The 21904-nt window shown below is 39.9% G+C and overlaps 1 protein-coding gene across 1 annotated transcript; it reads right to left on the reverse strand.

Annotated features, from left to right (window-relative positions):
- Nucleotides 1–14229: 14229 nt before the first annotated feature.
- Nucleotides 14230–19021, reverse strand: LOC101971501 (calcitonin gene-related peptide 2). Its single transcript, XM_005326774.4, has 5 exons — nucleotides 18908–19021; nucleotides 17828–17922; nucleotides 17446–17577; nucleotides 15322–15505; nucleotides 14230–14680 (listed from the first exon to the last, which is right to left on the reverse strand). Exons 2-4 carry the CDS (start codon nucleotides 17911–17913, stop codon nucleotides 15346–15348), a joined length of 378 nt encoding a protein of 125 aa, XP_005326831.1. The 5' UTR covers nucleotides 17914–17922; nucleotides 18908–19021; the 3' UTR covers nucleotides 14230–14680; nucleotides 15322–15345.
- Nucleotides 19022–21904: the final 2883 nt, after the last annotated feature.

The raw sequence follows: 21904 nt of genomic DNA on the forward strand, positions 1-21904 counted from the left end.
GTGTATGGTTCATTGAGAAATCAGAACAGAGATAATGTCTATGAGACTGACTTTTTCTAAACTCTTAAATATTCTACTGAATATTTCAAAAAATTAGAAGAAAAATTTTGTTTCCATAATAAAAAATGATCAATGTTTGAGGAGACAGATATGTTTAACCTGATCTAAACATTTCCCAATGTATAGATGGATTGAAACACCACACAGTACCCCATTAATATGTATAACTTTACATTTTATATAGAAGTTTAAAAATAAATTGAATTTAAATTAAAATTAATAAACAAATAAATATTCCCGTGTCCACCTTGCCCTCTTATCTTATCTCTAAAAACACTCATTAGATCGTTTTTTTGCATTATTCTGATCTCAAATAACTCCTATTCAAATTCTCCGCTCTCTGTTGAGCTTAGATCTTCTGAGTTACACATCACATTTGCCTCTCAGAAGTCCCTCAACTTTAAATGACTCAAGTGGGCATTGTCCTTTTTTGGGATGAAGTAGGTATATCTAACATTAAACTCATTTTTCCTATTAGCACCTACTGTGGTTTAGATATGAGGTATCCCCCCAAAGCTCACATGTGAAGCAATGCAAGAAAGTTTACAGGTGAAATGACTGGGTTATGAGAGGCTTAACCTAGCCCATACATTAAGCCAGTTGAATGGATTAACTGGGTGATAACTGTAGGCAGGTAGGGTGTGTCTAGAGGAGTTAGGTCACTGGGGATGTGCCTTTGGGGTTATGTTTTGTCACTGATAAGCAGAGCTCTCTCTCTCTCTCTCTCTCTCTCTCTCTCTCTCTCTCTCTCTCTGCCTCTGTGTCTCTCTCTGCTTCCTGGTGGCCTTGTCCTGAGCTGCTTTCCTTCCCCACATGTTTCCACCATGATGTTCTGCATCACCTCAAGCTCAGTGCAATGGAGTTGGTTATCTATGGACTGAGGCCTCTGAAACAGAGGTCAGATCATCTTATCTACTAAAATATATCTTTCTTTTTAACTTGTTAATACTACCATATTTATGGGTCTTTAATGGATTTATATATTTTCAAACATCAAATACTCCTATGCTTTGGCAACAAGCAAATAGTGGTCACAATGGATGGATTGTTATATGTATGTGGGTATATTTTGCTATTATTTTGAGTTCATGCTATTGTACCTGTGTTCATGCCTATAATTTTTATTTCTTACACTGACCTTGAATAAATTGGGTAGTACTTCCTCTTCTATTTTGGGGGAAAATGTTGCCTATAAGTCAAATGTGTTCCTTGAACATTTGGGTGAATCCATCTATAAATCAAATAAGTCTAATATTGACATTGTGATAGGATTTTACAAATCTTGTTCAATATATTATACAATTATTCAGAATTTTATTACTTCTTGAGTAAATTTTAAAAGGTTTAATATTTTCTAGGAATTTGTCCATTTCATCTACATTGTAAAATTAATTAACACAAAGATACTCATAATATTATCTATTATTTATCTCTAGTGTACATATAAGTATGTTCCCTTTTTTACCTAAATATTGCTTATGTCTGCTTTACTTTGGTATGTCCCCCGCCTCACCATAGGTTTGTTTCTTTTGTCTTTTCAAAGAACCAGTTTTTGGCTTTGTTGTTCTCTATTATATCTATATGTTACATTTTATTCACACTTTGTTACTATAACAAATACCTGAGATAATAAACTTATAAAGAGAAAAGGTTTCTACTGGCTCACAGTTTTGTAGGTTTCAGTCTATGGTCATTGGTTAGGTCCATCCCTTTAGGGCCTGAGATGAGGTAGCACTTGATAAGAGGAGCACATGGAGGAGCAAAACTACTCCTCTCGTGCTGAGGGAGCAAAGGAGAGTGAGGAGGGGACAGGGGCCCCATAGTCATCTTCAAGGTCATGCTCACTAGCCCTCATCTCTCAAAGGTTTTAAGTACTTCCCAATAGCGTCTATCTGGGGATCAAGGCTTAACCTATAGGACTTTGGGGGACATTGAAGATTCAAACTATATCACCTTATATTTTATGAATTTCTGTTTTTATCTTTATTATTTTCTTTTCACATTCTTTGGGTTTCACTTTTGTCTAATTTCTTAAATTGAACACCTAGCTCCTTAAACTTTCCCTAGATGTTCCTAACATAATCACATACAGCTGTAACTCTCAAGATATTTTCACCGCATCTCCAGGTTCTACTGTGAGGTAGCTGGGTTACATCCTAGATGTTCTGATTTTCCATTTTGATTTCTTCTTTGAATCTCCACCAGTTTAGAAATGACTTATCTCGTTTCCTAAGCAATTTAAAAACTATTATTATTCTTCACTTCTGTAACTAACTGCAATCACAGTCAACAATTGTGCTGGCCAAGATGGAGTAAGCCCATGGTAACCTCCCTCTCCCTAATTAGAACTAAAACCTCCAGGAGAAAACAAAACCAAAAAAGGGATCTACTTTAGGACTTTTAAAAGTAGACAACTGCCGAAGAATTTGGGAGGGAAAAAGAATGATAAAAATGAAGTGAGTTTCCTGAGGCTTTTTTCTTTACTCTTTCAAACTTTTAACCCAAAGTTGGTTCCAGTCACAGAGCTGTGAAGTGGGCATGATCAAAACTCAGAAAGCATCCCCCTCTTTCTGGCCAGAGAACCAAGAGGCTCCCTTTTAAGTTAAAATCTTCATGTTTGTTTCTTCCCTTTTCTCTCCTGGACCATTGTCAACTGCACCATCAGAGTGACAGCGGCAGCACAGGTGCGTAAAACCCATAAAGTCCTGTAAAAGGGGTCTCAGTGTGTGAGGAATCAATTTCTCTCTCTCTTGTTCTCTTCTGTCTTGGTGTTCTTCCCAGGGCAACTTAAATTGCACAAAACCATCCAATAGCACAGAGTTGGGGAAATGCACTAAAACTCTAAGTGAAGCCTGGTTTTATGACCAAAGGAAACAAACAAACAAACAAAAAAAAGGAGACCTGTAGGAGCCAAGGAGCATACCCTTAGGGAATTCTCGAAAAAGAGAGAACAGAAGGGGATAACAAATGTGTATTGAGCCAACATATGTCCTGCACATGCGCCACCTCTCAGCCTGATTATGTGCAGAGGGAACTGAACGGCACCGCAAAGCCTTTGAAAACTGAACTGATATTGTAACCACTGACCACAAAACACACAAAAAAGAAGCAGTCTAAATATAATCAGATTAATTTCCTGCCTGAAAATCAATGCCCTCCAGAGAATTTTAACGAAACTCAAAATTTTATAATATTCAAAATGCCGAAGTTATAGTCCAAAATTAATCAACATACAAAGAACCAAGAAAATCTAACCAAATCTCAAGGGAAAAAAACAATTAATAGATGACTACCTCAAGATGATCAAAATGTCAGACTAATCAGATAAAGATGTTCAAGCAGCTGCTGCAACCATGTTCTATGAAGTAATAGTAAGCAGTCTTGAAATTAAAGGAAAGATAGAAGTCAACAGCAGAGAAATAAAAACTATTAAAAAAAACAAAATGGAAATTTCATAATTGAAAAATATAATCCCGAAAACAGAAAAAACACTAAGTGAGCTCAACAGAAGAATACTGATGACAGAGGGAATAATTCCTAAACTTAAAATCAATAGAAATTAGAAAGATTTAAAAAATTGAACAAAATCTCAGAAAATTGTGAGACAATATTAAAAGTCCTCATGTTTGTCATTGGAGAAAGCCAGTGTTGCTTGTCAGAATAGATGTAGGTATAGAAAAATTAATGACTGAAAAATTGATGAAAGACTTATAGACTCAGTAAGCTTAGAGAAAGTCAACCAAGAAAAATTGTAAGAAAACTATACCCAGACACATCAAAATTAACAGTAAAAAAAAAAAAAAGGAAAAAAAGAAAAGAAAAAGAAAGAAAGAAACTTAAAGAAAAAAAATCTTATAAGTAGTCAGAGGAAAACAATTCATTACCTAAGCAAAAACAAACAAACAAAAAAAAACAGGGAGATCAAAAGAGAATAGAATGATCCCTTTAAAATGCTAAAATAAAACAATCAACCTATAATCCTGTATCTAGTGAAAATACTCTTTGTGAATAAAAGCAAATTGAGTTATGTGAGTGAAAATGGTGGAATAATGGGTCCCAACAATTCTCTCCCCCATAAAGACTGAGAGAAGAAGAGCAAATGTCAAAATCAACTTTCTCAAAATGCTAATGATTAACAAAAGTCTTATACTAGCCCAGAAAACATTTATTAAAGAAAAACTGTTATCCTGCAAAAATAGCAGTGAGCTTTATGGCATTTTAACTTGTTCTTACCCCATGCCCTGCTCTGAAACTCTGTGGTAGCTTTGAAAACTAACAACTCACCATTGTGGTAAAAACCAACAATCTAGAAACATCTGGAAAGAGTAAAACAAGGTCGGTCCTCCTTCAAAGCCTCATTTTCAGAGAATTATCATTACTTATCTCTCTGGACATTCTTTGGAAGACCCCATTTGCAATGCTGTCATTATTGATCTGACATGTAGCTTCCCTAGTATAAGGATCATTTTTGCCAGGGTTCTGGGTTAAATTGTTTCTTCACAAGTTTCTGAAGTAGTGAATAATGTTTGGAGTAAACAATAGACAAATCAAAAAAATTCAAAGGAAAAACTGGGGGAATGCGGTATCTACATGAGCTTTGAAATATTCTAACACATCTCTGGGAATGTAGAATGTTGTCTTCATGGATCAAGGAGTGCACATGCTCAGAAATAAACTGATAAGGTCCTTAACTCTCTCTCCTCTGGTTGACCTTGAGGTTCTATGGAAACAGGAAGTGAAGGACAAGGCTGAGTTATCAACTATCAATGGTGTGAGTGTTTAATACATGCTCCACATGTACCTAGAGCCCCTTAGAGAAGATTGGGAGAATTATTGATTCCAGAAATGAATGACATATTTATCAAATCATTAGCTTTACTGCTAAGTTAACCAAGCAGAGACTTTGGCAGGCAAATGGAAAAGAACACAGACTACAAATTAGTTTGGTGAAGTCACTGAACACAGTGACAACAACTACAGCACACAGCAACAATTACAAGTCCCGAGGCCGGGGGCAGGGTGAGAAGGGAATTTGATTTACAGAGTTGACACATTTTATTATTTTAAATGTCTGGTTTTCAAAAACAAATCACAAATCATGTAAATAAACAAGAAGTAGTGACCCATATACAAGGAAAAAAAGCAAACACTATAAACTTTCCCTTAGGAGGCCAAAAAAATTGCATTTACTAGACAATAACTGTAAGTCAGTTATATTAAATATATTGAAACAACTAAAAGAAGCCATGTCTTAGAAAGGAAAAACATGAGACTACTGTGCCACCAAATACAGAATACCAATACTGAGACAGAAATTCCTTCAAAAGAAGCAAATATAAATTCTGAATTTAAAGCAGTAAAATATTGGGGCTGGGATTATGGTTCAGCGCCTAGCATGGGCGGGATCCTTGTTCAATTCTCAGCACCACGTAAAAAATAAAGGCAATGTGTTGTGTCCATCTACAAAAAAAAAAAAAAAAAAAAAAAAATCATTCTCTCTCTCTCTCTCTTAAAAAAACAGTAAAATAACAGAAATTTACATGTTACTTGTGTAACTCAACAGCAAATTTGAGTAGACAGAAGAAATCTAAATGTAAGTCAATTGTGATTATCCAGCCTGAGAAACAGAGGAGAAAAAAAGAGGAATGAACAGAACCTCAATGACTTTTAGGACACCCTCAAGTATACCAACTTATGCATAAAGGGAATTCCAGGAGAGGAAACCAAATATTGGAAATAAAAAATGGCCAAAACCTTTCCAAAGTTAATTTAAAACATTAAAACTTGTCCAAGACACTCAACAGACTCCAAGTAGGACAAATTCTGAAAGATTCATACCTATAAATGTCAAAATCAAATTACAGAAGAGAAATCTTGAAGCAATTCATCGTGTACAAGCAATCCTGAGTAAAATTAACAGCTGATTTATTATTGGGAACTACAGAAGCCAGAGGCAGGGGGATGACATATTTAAAATGCAGTGTCAGGGGATGGGTGGGGGTCTGTTAACCAAGAATTATGTAATAATAAAAGTATTCTTTGAAAATGAAGAAAAATATAGCTCAGTTGGTAGAGTGCTTGCCTCCCATGCACAAGGCCCTGGGTTCAACCCCCAGCACCACAAAAAAAAAAAAAAAATTTAGGCAATTTCAGATAGACAAAAACTAAGAACTTTCACTAGCGGAACTCTCTACGAGACGTATTAACAGAGGTCTACAGTGAAGGGACACTGGACAGTAACTCAAATTAACATGAAAGAAAAAGAGCAATAGTAGACATAACTATACTGGTAAATATAAAAGATGGTATAGCTGCATTTTTGCTTGTGTTTTTTTCTTCCAGCCTAATATAAAGACAACTGCACAAAATAATGTCTATAAATTTGTGTTATTAGGCACATAGTGTTTAAAAATGTAATTGGAATAAAAATAATAACAAAAAAGGGAGGAATGGAGCAATATAGAAGCAAATCTTTGTATATTACTGAAATTAAATGGTATTGATCTGAACTAGGCTGTTTTAAATTTAGATGCTAATTGTAATCACCAGACAGCCACTAAGAAATCACTTAAATAAAAAACAAGGGACTTATAAAAATAAGGGACTTGATATGATACTCTAGAAAAATATCTGCTTAACATAAAGAATAATAAAGGAATAGAGGAATAAAAAAAGACAATACACATGGAAAATAAATAGCAAAATGGCAGGCATAGAGTCTATCTTACTATTAATTGCATTAAACACAAATAGATTAAACACTCTGAATTAAAAGGGAAATTTTAACAGAATGGATAAATACATTATCTAATTATATGCTGTCTGCTAGAGATACACATTAGATTCAAAGACAGCTTGAAAGTTAAAGGGTAGAAATAAATATACCATGGTGGCAGTAAACAGAAGAGAACTGGAATGACTATATTGTTATCATAAAAATAGACTTAAAGACAAAAATTATTACTAGATAGATACAAAGAATAATGTTCACATAATGAAGAGGCTCAATATCAAATATATGTAATAATTGTAAACATGTGCATACCTCACAAGACAGACACAAAATATATGAAGCAAAAACCTGATAAAATTTAAGGAAAATGTAGACAACTCAACAATGATAACTAGAGATTTCAACATACAAGTCTCAATAAAGAGTTGAAAAATTAGACAAAAGATCAACAAGGAATGAGAAGGCTTGAACAACATGAATAAAATAGATCTAACAGACATCTACAGAGCACTCCACACAACAATAGCAGAATATAAAATATTATCAAGTGGACATCTTCTGGGATAGTCCATATATTGTTGTGAAAAATAAGTATCAATAAATGTAAAAGGGTTTAAATTATATGTGTTCTCTGATAACAACAGAATAAAATTGAAAATCAATAGCAGTAACAAATTTAAGAAATTTTTTTTTTATTTGCAAATATGTGAAAATTAAATAGCACAGTTATATATAACCAATGGGTAAAAATGAAATCACCAAGGATATTAGAAATCTACTTTGAGATCAATGAAAACAAAGGCAAACTATGACAAATAAACATACCAAAACATATGTGATGTGACACAGCAGTGTTTAGAGGGAAATGTATAGGTGTAAATGCCTACCTTAAAATGAAAAAAAAAAAAAACTCAAGTAAATAATCAAACCTCTCAGTAAAAACTAAGAAAAAAAGAGTTGAACTCTGCCTTCCCCTCCCCCCCCAAAAAAAAAAGCAAAAGGAAAGAAATAATGTAATGTAGAAATAATTAAAGAGACAATAGAGGAGAAAAGAAAGAAAATCAATGAAACCCAACGTGGTTCTTTGAAAAGTCATCAAAATATGCCAGTCTTTAGCTAGACTGACTAAGAAAAAAGAAAATACCCAAAGTACTAAAATCAGAAATAAAAGAACAGAAACAACACAGAAATAAAAATGTATTGCTTGGGAATACTATCAAATTAAATGTTCTAGAAGACATGAACAATTCCTAGAAAAATGCAAATTACTGAAATTGATGTAAGAAGAAATAAAAATACAAAATAAGAAAATCTGAAAATTTCACACACCTATAAAGGCTATTGAATGAATAATCAAAACATTTCTCACAGAGCAAAGCCCAGGAAAATATGGCTGCTTTGGAGAATTCCACTGAACACTTAAAAAAGAATCTACACAATTTTTTTAGAAAACATTCTCCCAAAAAATACAGAATAAGGAGACATCGCTTGCCATCTCATTCAATGAGACCAATATTACCCTGTCTTGGTCAGTTTGGGCTGCTGTAACAAAAATACCTAAAGTGGACTGCTTGTAAACAACAGTAACCTGCCTTTCTGTTTCAGTCAGCTTTTTTGCTGCTGTGACCAAAAGACCTAACAAGAACTATTAGAGGAGGAAAAGTATTTGGGGACTTACGGTTTCAGAGTACTCAGTCCCTAGAAGGCTGGCTCAAGGACTTGGGTCTCAGGATGAGGCAAAACATCATGGTGGAAGGGCATGGTGGAGGACAGTGACTCAGCACATTCCATCAAGAAGCAGAAGGAGACAAGGCATGCGCCCAGTGACCCGCCTCCTCCAGTCACACTCTACCCTTCTTCAGTCACCCTCAGTGAATCTGTACTGGGGGATTAATGCACTGTTTGGGTCAAGGCTCTTCTAACCCGTTCATTTCACTGTAAACCTTCTTTTATTGATTCACAAGGAGCCTTTGGGGGACACCGCACTTCTAAACCATAACTCTTGCAGTTCTTTAGGATGGAGAATCTGAAATTGAGACAGATTTAGTGCCTCGTAAGGGTCAGCTTCCTCATATATGGTGTCTTTTTCTGTGTCCTCATAAGATGAAAGGGACAAGGGCTCTATCATGGGCCCCTTCTCCACGGGCACTCATCCCATTCATGAGTGTTCCTCCCTCCTAACATCCCTAAGGTCCCACCTCCTAATGCCATCACCTTGGGATTAGAATCTTGACACATGCATGTTGGGGAGACACAGACATTTCAGGTTCATGGCATAGGCCTGTAAAACCCAGCAGCTCGGGAGGCTGAGGCAGGAGGATTTTGAGTTCAAAGCTAGCCTCAGCAACTTAGCAAGGCCCTGAGCAATTTACCAAGACCCTGTCTCAAAATAAAATATAAAAGGGCTGGGAACGTGGTTCAGTGGTTGAGTATTGAATTCAATCTCCAGTATATAAAAAAAAAAAAAAAAAAAGACTACAGCATACCTAGAAACAAAAAATCAGACAAAGGTATCAAGATCCTTCAATGCCCCCCCTCGATCTCTCTCTCACTAAAAAAATAATAATAATAAATCTACCCATTAATATTCCTTATAAATGTTCACAAAAATTCACAACAAAATACTAGTAAAGTGAATGCAGTAACATTATTTTTAAAAAAAAAAAAAAGAATAATACATCATAACCAAATGGGATTTACCCCAGGATTGCAAGATTATTCCAACATATGAAAATCAGCCAGTGTAATGGATCATATTAATAAGCAAAAAGAACAAAAATATAGGATTCTCCAATTGATGCAGAAAAAAATATAAAATCCAACATTTTTTCATGACAAAAACACTAAACCATCTAAGAATAGAAGGGAATTTTCTAGGCTTATAAATGGCATCTGTGAAAACATACAGCAAACATTCTATTTAATGAGAATAGACTAAAGGTTTTCTTTTCAAGAACAGGATGAGGATGTTTACTTTCACCATTTCTATTCAACATTGTAATTATAGATTCTAGTCAGGGAACATGAGTAAAGAAAAATAAATAAGTCAAAAGCATTCAAATCAGAGAGGAATAAGTAAGATCATCTCCATTTGCATATACCATAATCTTATAATAGAAAATCCGAAGGAATACAAACACATACACAAAAACTAATAGAGCAAATGAACAAGTTTGAAAAGGTTGCAAGAAATGATATCAAGATACAAAAACAGTTATATTTCTAGACATAAAGCAATGAACAATCAATCAGAAAATAAAATTAAGAAAACAATTCCATGTATAAGGGTGAAATAATAAAATACTTAGGAATAAACAATAAAATAAGTGCAATATTTCTATACTGAAAAGTATAAAACACCATTGAAAGAAATCAAAGAAAACCTAATTATGTTAGACATTTTTCCATTACTATCATGAAATACCTCAGGCAGATAAACTTATAAAGTAAAAAGGTTTATTTAGTTCATAGTTTGGGAGGTTCAAGGGCATAGAACATGCTCAGTTCTAGTGAAGATTCCAACAACTAATTCACATCATGGTAAACAGCAATGACAGGAGCACATATAGGAGCAAACAATCACATTTCTATGTAGGAAGCCAGAGAACAACTTGGGGATCCAGCTCACGCTTTTATAATAATTTGCTCTTGTAAGAATAATTCAGGACGCCATGAGAATATACCTTTATCTCCTCTAAGGACAGGGAAATCAATGACCCACGGACCTCACATTAGCCCTCACCTCTCAAAGGTTTCACAAATACACCACCCTGGGAAGCAAGCCTCTAATATATGAACCCTTGGGAGACAAACCACATCCACACCATGGTAGTAATTAAATAAAAAAGACATCCTGTGCTCACAAATTGAAGGATGTAATATTGTTAAGACATAATACTCCCTAAACTGATCTAGAGGTTCAACATTCTGGCTGTCTTTTTTACAGAAATAGATAAGCTCATCTTAAAATTATAATGGAAACAGATGGGACTCAGAGTAGCCAAGGCAATCTTAAAGAAAGTTGGAGGACTCATGCTTCCCAATTTTAAAGCTTACTACAACATTCCAGTGATTTGAAATGGGCAGTATTGGTAAAGGACAGACATAAACCTCAATGGAATAAAGTGGAGAGTCCAAAAATAAGTTTAAACATTTATGCTTTATTGATTCCCAACAAAGTTTCTAGGGCAATTCAATGCAGCAATGAATCACCTTTTCAATAAATTATGCTGGAACAAATGAATATCCACTTGCAAAAAGAATGAATTTTCACCTCTGCCTCACACTGTCGACAAAAGTTAACTGGAAAAAGATCAGAAACCTAAATTTAAAAGGTAAAACTATACAATTCTTAAAAGTAATTGTTGGTAAATTCTTATGACGTTGAATTAAGCAATATATGCAAAGATACTTTCTCCCCTCAAAAATACAAATTGGACTTCATCAAAATTTAAAACTTTGTGCTTCAAAGGGCACTACTAAAAAAGTGAATGGAAAGAAAGTTGCAAATAATTTATTTGCTCAGGATCTAGCATCCAAAATATATAAAGAACTTACAAATCTATAATAAAAACAATAAAAAAGCAATAAGGATTTGAACACACATTTCTTACAAAAATGTGCAAGTACTCAATATGCACACAAAAAAGGACATTCAGCATCATTGGATATTAGGTAAATGTAAATCAAACCCAGTGAAACATCATGTTATAACCCTTAGAGTGGCTATAATCAAAAAGACAAGCATGTGTTGATAAATGTAGAGAAATTAGAATCTCATACCCTCTGGTAGAAATGCAAAAGGTTGCTGTCACTTTGTAAAGTATTCTGGAGTTCCTTAGAAGAGTTAGCAAAGAGTTATCACTTTACCCAGTGATTTCACTCCTAGATACATAGAATTGAAAACACATGTCCACCCAAAAACTTGCATATAAATTTCATAAAATCATTATTCATAATAGCCAAAAAATAGAAAAAACTGTTCCATCAATTGGTGAATGGATGAGCAAAATGTGGAATATCTATAAATGGAATATTATTCAGCCACAAAAAGAATGTAGTCCTGATCCATGTTTCAACATAAATGAGCCTTGAAAAATGTTATGCTAAGTAAAAGAAGTCAGACACAGAAATCTACATGATTCCATTTATATAAAATATTCAAAACAGACAAATCTGAAGAGTTAGAATGTAGAGTAGTTGAGTAGTAGTGGCCAGAGTATTGTGGAGGGAGAAATAATGAGTGCTAATGAATCTGAAGTTGCTTTTGGAGGTTATAAAAATGTTTAAAGTTAGCTGTGAAAAGCTGCACAACCATGAAAATATGCTAAAAATAACTAAGTTGTATACTTTAAAAGAGTGGATTTTATTATGTGGAAAGTATATGTCAATTTCAAAAGAATAAAGGTAAAAATAAAAGATATATTAAATGAAGAACAACTAAAAGATCTTGTTGCCGTTGCCGGGAAGAACAGGAACCAAAATGGCAATTATCTTAGTGAATATAGTAAACTAATTTCCTTTAAAATATGATGACTACTGAAAAGAAAATTTGCAACTTTGTCTATTGGGGGCTGTCAATGTTTCTAGATGTAATACACATGAAACATATACCACTGAACAGAGAAGGATAAAGAGTCCTCTAGACTATAAGGCTTCTATGCTTTATTTAAATGTCAGCTCTAAGTAGACTATGAAAAGTTAGGTTGCAATTCCTTGAGAAATCATTAAAGAATAAGAATAAAGTGATAAAGCCCAAGGCCATCAGATAACTTAGTGGAATACTCTCTAAATTTTGATTAGAAAATTTACATAGTCAAACAAAAAGAAGCAGGAAAGAGAGAACAAAAAAAGGAGTAGGCACAAACAAAACAGATAACAAAAGGGTAAACTTAAATCCAAATAAATCAGTAATTACATTAATCGCCAACTAAAAGACATTAAAGCTCAATTGAATTTTTTAAAAGACTCTAATATATGCTAGATATAAAAGCCAAAGCCTTTCCTGTGCCTTACAAAATTCTACAAGATTTGTCCTCCCCATTTCCTCTCAGACTCATCTCCTGTTCTCTTCTCCTTCATTCACCATAGGCCTGACTGCTAAATTCACAGAAAACCCATGTTAAACCTCACCTCAGGAATGCTGTCATCAAAATTCAGAATGCTGAGAAACCACTAGATATTTAACCTAGTCTCTCCAACAAATCAACTGCAAGGAGGATAAAATATAGAGGAGGGACTTCTAGATTAGATGAGCCTTTAGACAAATTTAAGTCTCAATATAAGACCAGATTTATACACACACACACACACACACACACACACACACGCGCGCGCGCGCGCACGCGCACGCACACATATGTGGGTGTATATAATAGTTGGGGAATTGGAGCCATGAGGGGATATGTGACATTAAATAATTAAGAAATCATTGTTAATCTTAGTTGCAAATAGGATTTAAATGGGATTTTTAGATATTTTTAAAGAGTCCTTCCCATTTAGAAATACAGGATGAAATATTTATGGATGTATTGATATGGCAACATACTAGGGGGTAGGAGAAATGTAAGAACATTGATCACTAATTATTCTTGCAGTCAAATAGTGGATACAAAAATTCATCTTTATATAAATTAAGTTGTTGGTACGTTTAAAATTTTCCATATGATGCAGTCAGCTTTCCATTGCTGTGACAAAATACATGAGATAAATGGCTTAAAAGGAGAAAAGATTTATTTTGGCTCTTGGTTTCAATCCATTATCACTTGGCTCTATCGATTCTGGGTGTGGGATGAGGCAAAATATCCTGGTGGGGAATGCACCCAGTGACAGCCAGAAAGCAAGGAGAGAGCATGTTTTTATGACAAACACACACACACACACACACACACACACACTATTGTATAAATCCATCAATGGTTTAAACTACTGAGGAGGTCTGAGCTTTTATGACCTGATCACCTCTAAAAGGCCCTACCTCTGAACACTACAGCATTAAGGACCAAGCCATCAAGGTTTGATCTTTGGGAGGACATTAAGATCCAAATCATAACGGCAGGTGTCTCTAAAATCTGAAGGTCTACCATGTCAGGCATATAGGCCAAAGAATGACTCACAGGTCTCTGGGAAACATTAGAACCAATATTGAAAAGCATATATCATGGTGTTTTCAGCTGTCAGCTCTAGAAACCAAGACTGGGGTCTGCCACTGGGTATCAGCGTGATCTTGGACTTCACTTCTCCATTCCTGGATTTCCTCAGAAGTGAAATGGAGTGACAGTATCTACCCTATGGCTCTGTTGTGAAGAGTAAGTGAATTCACAGGTATAAAGCACTGTCTTAGAACATCATCTGGTCCATAGAAAGCTCTCAAAAATAGTATTATTTCCCTTACTGTTATTACATAGGAAAAATAGTTGAAATGAACCACCAGGGTCTTGAAACAAATGTATCGAAAATATGTTTTTAATCTTGATGAAGTTCACAAATGACACAATTTTGACATTTCTTTAAACAAACTGCACAATCGTGTTCTTAGACAACAAGGCACAACATCACTTTACCATCTGTGTTCCCAGAGGCTACAAGAGGCAGTGATTTCGTGTCCTAGTTTGGCAGAGCTACCATGATCAACAGGATGGTCCTCAAAGAACCAGTTTGCTATTACATAAGCCAATGGGAAATGCCATCACATTTACTGAACATAGCATTAAATATAAAAATGATGCACAACAAATATGGAATTAGCTTATTTTGCATTCAGTTTCATTCCTTTCAAGTGACAAATGGTGCTTCTAGATGCAAACGTGTGTATCTTCCATGGGGCCTTCCCACCCAGTTGTTGTCAACAGAAATTAATAGAAGTGGTGAGTTCAGCTTCATGGTTACCTGAGATGAGAGAAGAAAAAAATAGAAAAATACAAGAGAAAGAAGAGGAGAAGGAAAACGAAGGAGGAAAAGGAGAGGGGGTGAATAGGAGGAGAAAGATAAGGAAAAGAGGAGAAAGACAAGAAGTGAATAACTACAATGATCACTGAAAAAGAAACCCACTAATTTACAAAAGTGATTATTTCCCTAAACAACATTTATGAATTATGGTTATGAGATATTTGCATGCTTGCAAGAGAAATAAAGATAAAAATAATTCAATAATCACTATTAATACTGATGGCAGTGTGACTAGAGCTTCCTGGTCTGAATCTGTGAACACTGACCAAGGAATGAGCCCCGTTTGAACCCGGGGCTCCTTGGTGAGGACTGGTCCTGGTTAAGGTTTGAAGGCCCCCCCCTCCCTTTCTGAATCCAGAATTTTCTTCATTTCTTTTCTCAGAAAAATAACATTGCATCTCGGAAGCCTGTCTCAGCATTCTGAATTCATGCTCAGTTCTAGAAGGAATTTACTATGTCAGAAGGAAGGATGGAACTGGAGAGAAAGGACCTGAAGAACCTAGCAGGATGAGCAGGTTTCAAAATGCGAACCCCAACTTCCAAACTCCTCCTTCTCTTCTCCCAAAGCACAGGGCACTCACCTTCTTCCTGGGCCCTCTAGCTGCTCAGGCCTGAAGGTCTCTACGGCGCCGGCCAAAGGCTTGGGCACCCACATTGGTGGGCACGAAGTTGTCCTTTACCACACCCCCTGACCTGCTCAGCAAGCCTGCCAGCCTCTGGCTCGCGCAGGTGGCAGTGTTGCAGGCTCTCTTCTGGGCAGTGGCACTGGTTTGCAGGATGGAGAGAGAAGAGAAAGCCTGTCAGTGAGGGCTGGGGGAGGAGCCCACCCTGTGGGACCTTCACAAAGAGAACTGCAGCCCTTAGATATACCACTTAACAATAAGCATTTCTCCTAAGTGCAATTATCAAAGCTGTTAGGGGAAATGGCCTGGCAGCCATGGTAGGAGCTCTGCCCAAAAAACATCACCAAAAAGAGTTCCCAGCTATGGGGTACATACTGAAACCCTGCATTTATCATTCAAGAGGCATAAATGGCAAGGCTCAGCCCCACCCCAAAACACTCAAGGCATATATAGAGACCATACCCCAACCATAGCAGCAACAAAACCACTTTCCATAGGAAAATGAAATTTCCCTAAAGTCTTACCTTAAATAAGCTCAGAGGACCTGGTTTGCAGCATCCTGTCCCAGAAATTCTTACCTGCTACAGCTGGATCACAGAGATCACCCACCAAGCCCTATATCCAGCTGCTCTAAAGCTAAGGCTCCATCTAAGCCAAGGCACTGGACATCATAAGCCTTGGCCATGGCCCACAGCAAAGACCACTAAAGCTCAGGTTCTTTTAGAAAAATAAATTCATTTGTCAAATGGTGGAGCATGAGGCATGTGCTTATTTTAGTATATGCATAAGCAAGAACTGGAAAGCTATGCTACAAAATTCTCTGAGGGCTTAAGCTTTACCTGCTGTCTCTTACCTCTGATCTATGACTTCTGTTCTCTCCCTTTCCATCCTGAGGTCCTCAACATACTGTGTCATAAGCAAAGCTACTAATATCAGCTTGAAGAACATTCAGAGAGGAATCCACATGCATAAAGTTCATAAAGGGGAACAAGAAAGGGAATCAGGAAGGAGTGGGAGGAGCTCAGTTGGCATCCTGGGTACTCCCAAAGTGAAGGTAGCTGTCCCTCTGCAAATTTTTTGGCTAAATCCCTTTTATTGCCAGGTGTTTAAAGCCCAAAATTGATGCCACAGAAGATATGAAAGTTGTTCAGATCCTGCCAGTATGTGCCCAATGTGCAGATATTCAGATTACTGCATTGCTTAGCTCCAAGCCACAGGAAAAAGACATGCCAGACAGAACCATGCACCAGGACCGTTCCTTGTGGACAGTCAGCAGAAGGTTAGACCAGACAGGGGAACTATGAGGGGGACAGGAGATGTGGATGAGGGTGGGGGAAGCTCACAATCCTCCATTAGGAGGACTCAGAGGTGCAGTGGGCCAGGGCAGTGGTAAGGAAGGGTGACCTTTTCTGGCATTCCACATGCTGTGCAGACCTTCAAGTTTGCTTGGCAGAGCTTTCTCTGGGTGGATGCAGGTCAATACATGCCTCTGCTATGGCAGTGCTGGGGTCAGGCCAGGGTTGGTCTCTTTTCCAAGATCAGGGTACACAGGCAGGTAGATCTAGGGAAGGGTGCTCTCCCTGGCTTTGTGACAACATGCACATCTCTCTAGATATCCCCAACCTACCTCAGACATGGAGCTATCTGTCCCCATCCCCCCAAAGCCCTTCACCTTCATTTTGCAAGGGAGAAATGAAGACTCCTTGCAGGAAGAAAGAATAACATACCCAGGTGACATTTCTAAAACCAGGGATACAGATTCCATCCTCTGGCTTCACACTTACTATTCCTAATATCCAGTTCTGGGATGTCTCCCAGTTCTGAAAGACCAACTTCCCTAGTCAGTGATTCCACACTCTTCATTCCATTCCCCATTACTTTCAGAAATTGATCTTTTTAATGCATCAAACCACAGTCCCTCCAGTTCCACCAGGATCTCTGTTTTCCATGGAGCCTGAGAGCAGCTGAGTCCCACGGCCAGCTGAATAAGGACAGCCCGATGGACTCCTGGGCAGGTGAGTTTTTCATACCTCTCTGGAGGAGGTCCTCCTCCGTATGTCAGGGCCAGGTGGGGAGTCTTACCTGGAGCCCCCTGTCTCCTGTTCCAGGTCACTGGCCTTCATTTGCACATAGTCCTTCACCAGTGCAGCCAGCAGGAGGCGTGCTTCCTCCTCGCCCAGTGCGGTCAGGTCTGGAATGCTCTCCAAGGCAGACCTGTGAAGGGGAAACAAACCCAGTGCAACCTTTGAGCCCCTGCCTGCCCCCTCCCAGGCAGCCAGGCTCCTGATACCTGCTTCCTCCCCTAAGGATATAGCCACCCTTCCTCCCAGTGAACTGGGAATGAGGCCAGTTTCTACCTGAGGATGCTGATTCATGGGGAACCACACTGACTCTTAAGGCTTAGAGCTGTCTGATCCCTGGGGCAGTGAGAGAGGAGTGTGCACCGGGTTTCAGGATGTCTCACCTGAATGGTGCTGCTGGGAGGCTGACTGCCTGGCATAGGACCAAGATGCTGACAGCTAGGAAGGGTGAGAATTTCCAAAAGACCATGACGCCTCTCTGTAAAAGGAGAATGACGTTATTACTGCACCAGGACCACAAACCTAGCTTCCAGTCCTGTTCTTGCCACAACTGCCATGTGACCTCAGGCAGGTAACTTCACCTCCTGGTGCCTCTGTTCCTTTATTTGCCAGAAGGCTGCTGTGAATCTCAAAAGTGGTAATCAGTGGTTTGATAGAGCAGAGGCAAGTGGAGGGGCGGGGTGAGAGGCGTTGGGTTCTGTTTCCTGGTAGCACAGAGAAGCCCACATGCACACATAAGAAACCATGAGCGGACACACCCTGCTGCTGTACACTTGCCCTCGTTGTGCTTGTCGTCTCACTGACTGAAGTTTTAAGACCGCCTTCTCTGCTGGCGGTCCAGCCCAAGCGTGGGGGGAAGGGGCTGGAAGGGACACTCGGTCTGAGGATTTGGATTGGGGGATTTTTTTTTTTTTGACGCGTCAGTTACAGGTGCCTCAGGACTGCAGGAGTGCAATTCTGCAGCCGGCGCTAGGTGCCCGCCCCTAGAGTTGAGCCCACCTTTCGGGTCGGCTGACAGCACTGCCCCAGATCTGGTGTCACGTCCCTGGAACGCTCGTGAGCTGGAGACACCTCAAAGGAAAAATTTTAGGGCTCCACTTTCCCAGGTACCAAACGTGATCACTAAGGACACAGACTGGACCAACTCCTACAGAATCCTGCCCGCGGACGTGCTCCAAACGCAGAAGTCACACACACCCCTACCTGAACTTGCCCAGCTCCCAGCGCCCATGCGGAGCTCTCTGGGTGCCGGGGGTTCCACCCGCTCTAGTTAGGAGAAAATGCCTGGACAGCCCTAAACAGCACGGCTTCACCCCCAGCGAGAAGAGAGTAATACCACCGAGCTGCGGATAAGCGGAAATGGCGGAGAGACGAAAGAGAAGCAGGCAGGCAGGTGGAGCAAAGTAGAGGAATTAATGGAGAGAGGCAGAATATCAGAGTAAGCAGAATGAGAAGTTTCTCACCTGGTAACTCGAGTTTCAGCACTGAAGAGCGACGGATCCACGAGAACACGACACCTGCTGTGGGTGCCTTCTCAAGGCATTTATAATATGCCTCAAGGCATTTATTCCAGCGATATCCGGAAGGAGGGGGTCCCCCGCCTGCTCCGCCAATCCTAAGTGGCCAAGAACAACCAATCAGAGGACTAACCGAGCTCCTCCTAGTGCGTCACACATCCACCTCTCTACTCAGTTTCTGGAGGTGGGGGGCATCCGCTCCCGCCTTTGCTTGCCTTGAGGTCATTGTTGGGAGAAGGAGTGCCCAAGAGAAGGCGGATACGTCTAGAAACTGGAGGCACATCGGGGGAATTTGGAGGGTCCAGAGTTTCTCCCACTTCCTTGATGCCTGAACTCCAGCATCTCCTACTCGTGCCTGGACCCCCAGGGAGGTTGAACCTTAATCGTGGGTTCTAAAAGGACTTCAGCAGAAATAGCATCGGAGGAGTAGTGAAGGAGGAGGAGTGAGGGCCCTTGAAACATTCCCTTTGAATCTCTGTGCTCCTGGGGTATTCCCTCCCACATGTGTGCCCAAGTGCCAGAGTCCTCAAAAAAGGCTGTTTTGCTTTCAATCTGGCAGCCAAGCCTCCTCCGCCCAACTCCTCTGAAACTGAAACGGTAGGAACAGAAAAGGGGATTGGGGAGAGTGCTAACTTGGCCCTGCATGCACAGAAGGTTTTGCATCCCCTTACCCATCAGGTACCTCCAAATCCTAGACTGTGGGTTTGACATCCTCAGCCCCAACCCGGACCCTTAACTGCCACACAGCTGCCCTGCCCCTCTGTCTTGTGTTTGCCAAAATGCAGGGCTGGGACTGCCTGTGCCCATCTCTCTTGCTCTTCATCCCCACCGCACTTCCCGCACTTCCCGGAAGGCCCTGGGAGCTGAGCGATCTGGATGGAGTCCAGAGCCCAAACTTGGAGAGGAAGAGAGCCGCAGGAGGCGGCCTTCCTATAGACTTAGACATCTGTTCTTTGCGCACCAGCAGGTGCGTATCACCCAGACACTTACCTGAACCCCACACATGCTCTGCATTTCGCATTCACACTCACCGCCTCGGACAGAGCCCTCCCGGGAAAATGCTCGCTGCCACAGCCACCCGCAAAAGGGGGCGCAGGCACTAACCCCAAATAACTGCCCCCCCAAGTGTTTCTGCTTTAGGAAGTAGGTGCGTTTTACACACAGAGGGGTACACATTGTCCCCCAAACATGCACACCGATAAACACACATCCGCACACACGATCTCAGCATCTCCCCTTTTTCTTACGGAAAGCCGGGTTCTGAGTGGATGCTGTCCACTCCCACCCCGACCCCCCTCCCAGAGGGACAGAGAAGATCCCATCTCTGGCCAGAGGAGCTAGCAGCGGGGTGGGGTAGAGACGGTGAGGATATAAATAAATAAATAAATAAATAAATAAATAAATAAATAAATAAATAAATAAATAAATAAATAAGGAGTTTCATCCACTCCCTGGTCTTCAGGATTGCCCTGCACAGTTTGGTAGTTGCGCAGTTGCCCCCAAATGTGCCCGCCGGCGCCCCTGTACCCCTGGAGGGATTTAGGGAACCCTACTCAGGGGAGTGGGGCAGGAAATGAAGCCAGGGGCTTACTGGATTCTCTCGCTAGTGCTCGCTGTTTCAGTGAGTCAGAAAGGAGCTTTGGGAAATGCCTCCAATCCTCTTGGTCATATGTCTCTGACGGGTTGATCTCTAGTACTGGAGCAATCAAAACTCCAGGTGACACCCAGAAAAGTTCCAACCCTCACCTCGGGTAAGTCCCAACTGCGGTCCGGGTGCGCAGAGAGCAATCTGGCGGGTCACGTCATTGTTGCCTTGTCCCCTGGGAAGGCAGTGCAGGACCTAGAACGTGGCTCCGTGGCTCCAGCAGTGGCGAACTAAAAGTGGGGCAGAAAGGCTCCCAAGACCTTTGTAATTCCACACGAGGCTCCGAGGCTCTCTAAGGGGGTCTATACAAAAGGAGGGATTCTCAGCACCCTGATTGCTGGGTTCGCTTTCAGATGGAACAAGGGTCACTAAGGCAGACTTTACTTTGGAACCTTCCTACCAAAGCCACCTAAATACTAAGGAAATATCTGTGGATATTTCTGCCCTCCGGCACCACATTTTCCTGGACAACTACCTTCTCTGAGTTCTGGCAGAGCTCGCAGCAGCACCAAGCTCCACACAGGGTCAGTGTGGCCGAGTGAGGACCTAGGGATGGTCCGCAACACCCTACATCCTTGAGCCCCTGTCTCTCCTGCCCCGCGGGAATCATCAATGACTTGCGGGATCCAGGAAGCAGGTGGGGAGCACAAGAGGAGTCTTGATTTGTATTTGGACTCTTGCAGAGCCCCCAATTTTTAAAGCCAACAGGATCTCCAAAGACTAGGTCTGTGACGCTAGGATTTTTATGTATGTATATATGTATGTATTGGAACAGACAGCCATACTGGCACCAAGCAGGGCACAATCCTGGGCTGAGCCCAGTGCTCTACAGACGTTCTAGGTAACCCACAATATGCACATAACTACTGCTGGGGTGGTGTAGGCTGTGGTTTCTATAAAGGCCTCCAGGACTCATCCTTGTTAAGTATACCTGGTTCTGCGGGTTGGTTCTCTTCTTGAGTGCATTAATAGGATCAGCTATTTTAGCTCAGAGCATCCAGAGTAATTGGATCTGGTCTTCTTCCTCTGCTAGTGTCTTTGAACAATGCATGGCACACAGTAGGTGCTCAGCAAATGCTCAGTGAAGGCAGAAAGAAACAAATGATGAATTAATCAACAGTTCCATTAGCCTAAGAATCAGACAGTAAATTCACAGCCAAGTTGAATTGAGCTGTAAACCCAAGTTAGATCTGTCAAATAAAAGAGTACATAGTTGTTCCGAATGTGCACCTCTTTTTATTTAATAAAAGAAATTAGTGTCCTGATGAACACTTTTAGGGATCTGATGTGAAAGGAAG

Source organism: Ictidomys tridecemlineatus, chromosome 4 (genome assembly GCF_052094955.1).
Source record: "Ictidomys tridecemlineatus isolate mIctTri1 chromosome 4, mIctTri1.hap1, whole genome shotgun sequence".
Classification (NCBI taxonomy): Eukaryota; Metazoa; Chordata; class Mammalia; order Rodentia; family Sciuridae; genus Ictidomys; species Ictidomys tridecemlineatus.